General features: G+C 43.2%; 1 protein-coding gene across 1 annotated transcript in view; it reads left to right on the top strand.

Annotated features, from left to right (window-relative positions):
* Positions 1-4,338: 4,338 nt before the first annotated feature.
* Positions 4,339-9,225, top strand: part of IFT52 (intraflagellar transport 52 homolog (Chlamydomonas)) — a 31,361-nt gene continuing 26,474 nt past the window's right edge. The window contains exons 1-3 of the mRNA XM_006839351.1: positions 4,339-4,410; positions 6,771-6,895; positions 8,065-8,152. Coding sequence (XP_006839414.1) covers positions 4,390-4,410; positions 6,771-6,895; positions 8,065-8,152 — 234 coding nt within the window. The 5' untranslated portion in view covers positions 4,339-4,389. The remainder of the gene's footprint in view (positions 4,411-6,770; positions 6,896-8,064; positions 8,153-9,225) is intronic.

Below are 9,225 nucleotides of genomic sequence, written 5' to 3'. Positions count from 1 at the left end.
CGTAAGAAGAATGGTGTTAGGTGGTAGATCCAGGGCAGGTATCACAGCTCCATGACCATCAGAAACTAAGGTTTTTCTGCTCTGTACTTGGGGCAGATGGTTTCCAATATCACAAAAAGATTGTTTCATTATCACAAAATGGTTGCTGGAGTTCCAGCCATCACTTTTGTGTTCTGGGCAGGGAAAACGGAGGAAAGGGGGAAGAGCAAAATTCTTACACAGTAACTTCAGTTTCCATCTCATTAGCCACCCAATCCTACCTGTAGTAGAGGCTGTGCTATGTCATTTAGTAGGTGGGCACATCACTACCCCTAGCTAGTATAAGGGTTCTGACAGTAAGGGAGATGGGGAGAATGTTGGGTAGGCAATCAACACTCTGTACCAGAGGGTGTTTTGGTGTTTGGATTTTGATCTCTGTGTGTAGAACAAGAGCGATATAACAAGCCCTTAGGGTATTGCCCAGCATTCCTTATTAGTCTATGTTGATGATGCCTTTCTTTGTTCTATGATCTGGTTTGCTTGTCCCGCATTTGAACCCCTTCTTATTCAGGGAATTCTCTACTTTATGAGACTTAATGAAGGGCTGTAACTAACTCCTTATATAGCTGAACATGCTAGATACTGAATTTCCCAGCTTCCCTGAAGCTAGGCCCAGACATATGGCCCAGAAATGCCTGTGTGTCAGACTTTGACTCAAGAGCTAGTGTTACAAGAAGGAAGGGACTAAGGAGCTCTCTTTCATGTCGCAGCAGTGGTAACAGCACCCACAAAACTGAGTGCTGGTGTAGACGTGGCAATGATGTAAATTAGAGACAGCAAGAATGGCAGTTTCTCATCAGTCCAGCACTGTGGTGTCATTCCTGGAAGCTGAGTCTTGAGCCTGGTTCTCCAACTTTTCTAATGATATACAGACAGATCTTTTTTTTTTTTTTTTTTTAAACACACTCCTTTTCGATTTAATTGGCCAAAATCAGATTTGTTATCTGCCATTCAGAGCACCACCTGCCTATGCCAAATCATTTGACTATCCGAATCCTGAGAGCCAAGACAAGACCTGGTTGCAACAACCATGGGAAATGAAGTCTTAAAGAGGAGCCATTCATCTGGATGTTCATGGTCTGAGCCAAGTGACCAAGTTCACTTTCTGCTTCACTTCACATGACCTTGTACATCTGGCTGGTCCAAAGTCATGGAGAGCATGGGTGCTGGACAGAGCTGGAGGCAAATACAGGTTGGGTGACCAGCATGCTCTACCTGACTACCTATGGATCTCCATGTTTCAAGATTAGTTATTTCTACAGGTAACTCTAACCAGACAGAATGCGAGCATGTAAGACCTCAGGAATTCAGGGCACCATGCACTTGTGGGATGGATCATGCTGCTTTCTTTAAGTGGAAAAGTAGTTTATTTTTCACAAACCTGTGGCTCATCATCTACTTCATGGTTTGGGGACTAGGAGAACCTTCCTTAGAAGATCAATGTGTGCTGGTGATTTTTACTACCATTCCTATTCATTCAATCCCACTCTATTTCCTTTCCATTTTGTCTACTCTGCCCCCACCCCAGGAATTGTGGAGGATGAGGCTAGGTGACCATGAAAATGACATTGACCTATCTGAGATTAAAGCTGGATCTAGGAAAGCTAGGGTTAACCTTTGACATGTACTGAGAAGTCTGAAAAAATATTTGATTTCCATTTTAAATTGTTGTTGTTAAGTGCCATAGAGTCAGTTCTGACTCATAGCAACCCTGTACAGGGTTTCCGAGGCTGTAAATCTTTACAGGAGCAGAAAGCTCTTCTTTCTCCCGTGGAACAACTGGTAGTTTTGAACTGCTGACCGTGAGATTAGCAGCCCGATTCGTAACCACTACGCTACCAGAGCTTCTTTCCATTTAAAATAGCACCTGTTAATTGACGGATGTGGAAGATGACAAGGGGGAAGCCAATATCCTTCATAAAAGGGATTTTTTAAATTGCAGTTGTCAGAAACATATAGTATAAAAACTATACAATCAACTGTGGGTTGTGAAACACACAATGAATGGTTGTATCTGCTCTAAGACTGTAAAATCACAAATCTTTCTGTAAGGTAGCAAATAAAAATGAAGAAAAAAACCATGTTACTGCTTATGCCACACCTATGTTTATTGAGCACAGTTGTATATGCATCATTTGTATTTACAAATGATTAACCTCACTTTATAGATTAGAAACAAGAATCTCTGTGAATCAAGAGATTAAGCAGCTTGATCAAAGTCTTGCAGCTGGTACAAGACAGCCAGGAATTGAACTTGGTGTTGCTGTGCTCTGGGAGACATTCAATAAATATGAGTGAATGTACATGCAAAGTGTTGTTCATAGAGCCTAGTCATTTCCACCGCTGAGTGTTAGCTACTATAATTGTTTTCTCATTGTTGTTGTTAAGTGCTTGTTGTTAAGTGTTGTTAAGTCGAGTCAGTTCTGACTCAGTGACCTTGTATAGGGTTTCCGTGAGCTTGAACAACTGCCCTTGAGGTCTAATGCTAATCCTACAGCGCTGCACCAGGACGCATTAGACCTTACAATAATCCTAAAATAAAAAAAAATTATAAATAAATAAAATTCTCGCTAGCTCTTCCACCCCCAACAGTGGGAGAGCACTGGACAGATGTTCTTCTGGTCTTCTAGCATGAATCCTAAGACCTGCACCATCTCTCAACCCTTCATTTTCATCCCTAACTACAGTGAAGGGGCCTTCAAAAAAATTCCATTTTTCCACGAACTTTTTGAAGGCCTCTGTATTCACCCAAAATACATCCGCTGCAAGAGAATTCATAATCACCCTGGTCTGACCTTTTAAACTTTGCAGCGGCGATATTGTGAAAAAGCATCTAAGGTGTTGAAATATCCTAAAACGCCTATTACTGTGTACATGTTGAAGAGTCTAGCAAATGTAAACCCCAACTGTCAGCTGGTCTGCACTTAGGGGCTGTGGAGGGGGGAACTCAAGTGCAGCCCTCTCAGGACTGGCGGGGCACTGCCCCGTGGAGAGCGGTGGCCTGTCCGTGAACGGGGGTGGGAGGGCTACGACAGGACAACCTTTATGTGGCTATGGCTCTTCACAAGTTCCTTCCTCCTGGAACCACTCCTCTCTCAGATCTTTGCTCAGAAGGTGCACCTTTCCTGACTAGCTTGGGGCTCCCTTGGTGGTTATGTGCCATGGAGTCGGTTCCGACCCTGCACAGGGTTTCCGAGGCTGTAAAACTTTACGGGAGCAGAAAGCCTCATCGTTCTCCCGTGGAACGGATGGTAGTTTCGAACTCTGAACTTGACGTTAGCAGTCCGATTCGTAACCACTACGCTGCCAGAGCTCCTACTGGGTGGGCTCCCTTAGCACTGTGTTTTCACAAGTTCATAGAATCTAGCTAGCCAACTTCTAACGTCCCGGTGGGCGCCAGGCAGCCTGGCTCGCTTCACTGCCACCTCCCAGCGGTTATACGAGGACGTGGCGACGTGGGCGCTCAAGAGATGCGAGACTAATAAAAGGAACTAGCTCGAGCCACCGATTTCGCCACTTAGCCCGCCCACCCTCTTCCGGAAGCGCTTCCCAGACTCCCAAAGGCATCAAACTCGGGCCAAAAGCCCAGCGCTCTGCGCCTGCGCTCTTGGAAACAAGGCTGGGCGTTGCCTCCCTCCCTCTCGCTGGAAACCTTCGTTAGTCTTCGCGTGGAGCGAAATTGGGGCCTTTCGGATATATAATTTTTTGTGTGTAAAGTTTAATATTAAATAACAACATGAAATGGGTTTACATTTGGAGAAACTATAAACGCATCTCGTTGTGTTGGGATTTAACTCTCATTTAAAATAATGGAGTCCTGGTACCGTAGTGGATTACCATCTGGGCTGTTAGCCTTGAGGTCAGTACTTCAAAACTACCAGCTGTTCTGTGGGAGAAAGATGAGGCTTTCTGCTTCTATAAAGATTTACAGCCTCGGAAACCCTATGCGGGTCGCTGTGAGCGAAGCGACTCCACGGCACATAACAACAACATATATGAAGCCCTGGTGTGGCTCTATAGAATAAACACTGGAATGATAACTACAAGATTGGCGCTTCAAACCCACCAGCAACTCCTCAGAAACCCTAAAGAGAGTCAGAACCCACTCCACAGCAGCAAAATAAGAGTATAGTCCACACTGGCCCCGCCCCTGCCTGTACGCTCCTTGTGACGCACTTTCGGAAAGCCAAAGGCCCGGGCGAATTGGTATTTTTAGTCTGACGTCATCACTTCGCTCCGGAAGTAGATACTCGACTGGTCCACGCCCTCCCAGCGCGTCTGACTGTTCACCTTGTTGCTAAGCGTTCCTTGGTTACCTGGCCGTCGGATCCTGGATGGCGTCAGGTAAAGATGGTGGTCACTGGGTCTCAGGTGAGAAAGACTTCCGACTGTGATGGGGCTGCCCGGGGCTTTGGGCAAGTTGGGAGCTGGCGAGCGCTTCGCCAAACTGTCGAATCCTCTGGTCCTAGTGTTATGGACAATTGCAAGCCTGCAGAGGTAAAGGCGCAGATGTGGTTCCGGATCCCTGGCTGCGCACTGGGCCGGAATCTCTGTCGCCAGTGGACTAGGGGTCCCGGCCTTGCTTCTGAGTGTCTCGAGCTTTGGAGGAGAATCCTAAGATCTTTATGTTCAGTGAGATAAAGCACGTTGCTGCTACGCTTGCTCTTTCCGTTCGTCACCGGTGAAAATATACTTCTGATACTTAGTGTTCTTGGTGAGAAAGTGACTGGGCAGTGCTAGGCAAATATTGATCGTTTTTATTAAAACGCTTTTAGTCCTAAGGACACCAAGTTCTGGATTATTCTGATAGGTCAAGAATCCAGATTTGTTGCTCCCACCAGGTAGCTCAACTGTTGATAAAGTGTGACTACTTACTCTCTCCCATGAAGAGTTATACAAAAGGAGTTCATCCCCTCTTCCTAAGAATTCTGCTCCTAGCAATCTGCTCAGCAGGAATAATCTATCAGTGGCAAAAGCAGAAATTTACAAATTTCAGTAGTACCTATGTTGTTGTTAAGTGCTGTAGAGTCGGCTTCAACCCATAGCAATCATGCTTAGGGTTTCGGACTAGCAGCTGGTGAGCTTGAATCGCCTACTTTGTGGTTCAGACTGACTTTGAAGTCCAGCGCATTAACCCATGGCGCAGTAGTATCTATAATGGGAAAAAAAAGAAAAGATGTTCAATGACGGCAATAGTTCAGTATGTCACCTCCATGCCATAGCTCATGCACCCATGAACCTAATCAGGGGAACTTCCTTTTTGGAAAAGGAAAAATGGAGAATACAGTGGTTTTGGTATACAGCATAAAAACCAGTGTGCATGTGGGTGGAATGGAGCATCAGAAGACGACTGTGTCACACTGGTGAGATTGTAGAGGAATTTTTTTCTCAACTTGACAAAATTATTTTAAAGTTCAGCTGGAAGTGTCCCTGAAGTCCACTTCCTATTCGATTTTTCCCAGTAAATGAGGCAAGCAATATTAAGATCTTCCACAAACATCTAGCCAACTAAAATGGAGAGATGAATGGGTATGCTACTCATAGATTTCAGGATGTCTTCAAACTGAAATCTCAATGTTCTCAGTGTGCAAAACCTGAGATAGGTAGATGCTTAAGTAAGGAAAGTGCTATTCACCCAGTAAACCCAAAGTAAAAGGATAATGCTGGCCATATATTGCCTTTCTGACATTTCCTTGGGATTCTGCAAGAGCCTCCCCTTTCCCCCTTCCCCCATTAAGACCATTTAAGTGTGTGATAAACAACTACAGAATACTAAATAAAAAGTTTGGCTCCAAACCAAAAAATAAATAAATAAATAAATAAAGTTCAACTGGAAGAATAACTATATGAGGCTAGCCAAGAAAATTCTAGAAATTAAGGATATTAAAGGGGATTAGCTCTCTAACACTACCAGATTATGACCAGATTATATTATAAAGCTGTAGTTATTAATGTGGATTGAACAGGAATTTACAAACAAATAAACAAATAAAAGAGCTCTGAGTAAGACCTGGTATGGAGCAGCACTGGACTGTGAACCACAAGGTGGGCAGTTCAAACCCATCACCTGCTCCTCGGAAACCCTATACAAGGTCGCTGTAAATCGAAATGGACTCAAAGGCACTTAACAATAACAACGAACATTTATATGTATTGTATTTGTATATATTATGGATTTATTCTGTAGTCAAGTCAAGGTGGTATCTCAGATCAGCATTGAAAAGGTAAATTGGTGTTGGGCAACCTTCTAGGATTTTAGGGGAAAAAACAACAAAGCTCGTTTTAAGGACCAAAAAAATTTTTTTTAATGTCAGTTAATTCCAACTTGGGGTGACCCATATGTTACAGAGTAGAACTGTGCTCCATAAGGCTTTTCAGGCTTCAGAAGTAGACCACCAACTCTGAACACTTGTTCCCTCAGGAATCAGATTGGAAAAACGGGCTGAGGGAACAAGGGTCTGAAGATGGTGTGGAGAACCCTAGGGTAGAAGGATGGGAGTGCCAACTAAAGAGGAGGCCTAATCTAGAAAGGACTGACTCTGGCCTTAGGTTTCTGCAGTTATAATGATGTATTTTACTCTCAACCTTTGAGAATTTAGGGAGGTCATATCTGGGTTGCAGCTGTATACTCTTTCTTGATAGGAAGTAGAAGGCAACTATTTATTAATTTTGATGTCTTTGTTTTGGAATATTGTTCATTCTGTGATCTGATCCCTTTTTTCTTCCTTAAGGTAACTATGGAGAAAGAGCTTCGGAGCATCATTCTTTTCAATGCGTCCAAAAAGGAGCTCTTTACCACCAACAGTGGTTACAAATCCATGCAGAAAAGACTTCGAAGTAATTGGAAGATTCAAAGGTGACTGTTGCTTTGACTTTTTAACTGTCAACAGGAGTCTGCTGTAAAACTAAGAAAATCTTCTCTTCTTATATAAAATGGATTAATTAGGTGATAGGAACTCCACTCTGAAGAGTGTTTGGAAGTAAATAAATTATTATTAAAATGTCTTATAAAATCAGGTTATTATTTATTGTTTCCCAGAGCACAAACCAAAAAATTATTGTAATTATATAATTTTTTAAAAAATGACTGAAACTTTCTCAGGCTCTTTGATAATTATTGATAAAGTCATGCACTTATTTTAATGTGGGTTCATACTTCAGTTTGGTGGTGGTGGTTGTGTGCCGCTGAGTCGGTTCTGGCTGAGCAACCCTGTATAAGGTTTCCAAGACTGTAAATCTTTTACGGGACCAGAAAGCCTCATCTTTCTCCTGCGGAGAGTCTGGTTGATTCGAACTGCTGACCTTTTGGTTAGCAGCCCAGCCCTTAATCCACTACGCTACCAGGCCTCCTTATATTTTAGTTTGGGAAAAGGAAAATGGAAAATAAAATAGAATGTCTCTCTCTATGTATGTGTGTGTATCTACACTTTTTAAAATTGTAATGGTAAGGATAGGTAATTGTGGTGGTGGTCATGTGCCATGAAGTTGGTTTTGACTCATAGTGACCCTGTGGAGGTTTTCCGAGGCTGTAAATCTTTACAGGAGCAGAAAACTTCATCTTTCTCCCGCAGAACCGCTGATAGTTTTGAACTGCTATCCCTGAGGTTAGCAGCCCGACTTGTAACCACTACGCTACTAGAGCTCCTTGAGCTAATTGTAGAGTTGACTGAATTAGGAGTTGGAAGACCTCCTCTTGCTGTTGCTGTTTCTTTATAAGTGCTCTTGAGTCAGTTCTGACTCTTAATAACGTTGTGGCTTGCAGGCCAGCGCTGATCCTACAGTGCCCCACCAGGAATCCCTTTGCTGTAGCATGGGTAATTCTGACGCCTTGACTTACAGGCAGTGTCTGCGCTTTGATGGGGCAGGCCTGTAGAGCGGTTTCTCACTTTGAGAAACACACTAGTTCTGTCAGTTCCTTTCTCTGAGCCTCTCTGGCCTCTGGTTCCATACAATCTAGAAGCTAATAGAATTCTTAAATTGGTTTAAACCATGACTCTAACACTTGCTTTAAAAATCATATTCTAGCTTAAAAGAGGAAATCACATCTGAGAAGCTAATTGGGGTGAAACTATGGATTACAGCTGGGCCAAGGGAAAAATTTACTGCAGCTGAGGTAAGCTATAACCAAGAAATGGTTCCTGCCTTCAAATTCCACGTCAGCATTTACTGTGTATATTTACTGTGTATGTACTGCATTAAGGGAGTCACTGTCTCTCAGCCCATTTCCCATCAATAATAATGGGATGATACTAATTGTAACTACGTCATAGAATTTTTATGATGATTTTTTGAAATAATCCATCCAAAGTGTTAAAGTGCCAGACACACAGGAATGGTGAAATATTACAGACTTTGCTACCATTTTCTGCTCTGAAAGTAAGACATTTTCACGTAAAATATAGCTTTATTTCATGGAACAAGTGAAGAATGATAAAGCAAAACACAGCTACAGCAAGTGTGTTTCTCACAGAAACTTGTAGGCAGTTCCTTGGTGCTTGGGGAGGCTGTGGGAGAAGAGAGGATGAGGTGGAAGAGGGCCAGGATGGTCCCTAGACAGAGGCAGGTCTCCTGCCCTTAGCATCTTTGTAAGAACCAACATTCCCTTGCTTTTCATTCTTCCAGTGTCTGTCCAGTGCTTGTAGAGGTCCTCCTTAAGGGAGGAGGAGATGATTGGTTCCCTAAGCACTGAGTCTGGCTTCCTAGGACCAATAAAAGGTTCAATTCGTCATGTAGTCAAGGACTACGTGATGCCTCTTAAATGCCCTTCAGAATCTCATGTGATGGGACAGGAATCGTCTTATCTGGCACTAGATACTTGTACCAATCTAGAAACTAGGCTGAAGAGTGCTCCCATTTCCTACCTCAGTTACATTGGCTCATTAGACTTGCTTGGTGGTAATCTTCAGTTACCACTAGATGACCACATGGCCCAAACCAGTAGCTTGCCAACCTTGGTAACCCTATACAGGGTCACCATGAGTTGGAACCCACTTGATGGCACTTGGTATGGGTTTTGGGTTTGTTTGTTACTGCTCTCTATATCCTGGGGCAAACATCTCGGGAAGGGCATGCGCACAACAGCTAAGCCTCAGGGTTCTGAGGTGGTTGGGTATCTGTGATGAACCACTGGACTACCACAATGAAATCTTACTTATTATATGTATTTTGTCTTGTCTGACAAGTTAC

Source organism: Chrysochloris asiatica, unplaced genomic scaffold (assembly GCF_000296735.1).
Source record: "Chrysochloris asiatica unplaced genomic scaffold, ChrAsi1.0 scaffold00023, whole genome shotgun sequence".
Lineage (NCBI taxonomy): Eukaryota > Metazoa > Chordata > Mammalia > Afrosoricida > Chrysochloridae > Chrysochloris > Chrysochloris asiatica.
This window is presented reverse-complemented; position numbering and strand designations above follow the sequence as displayed.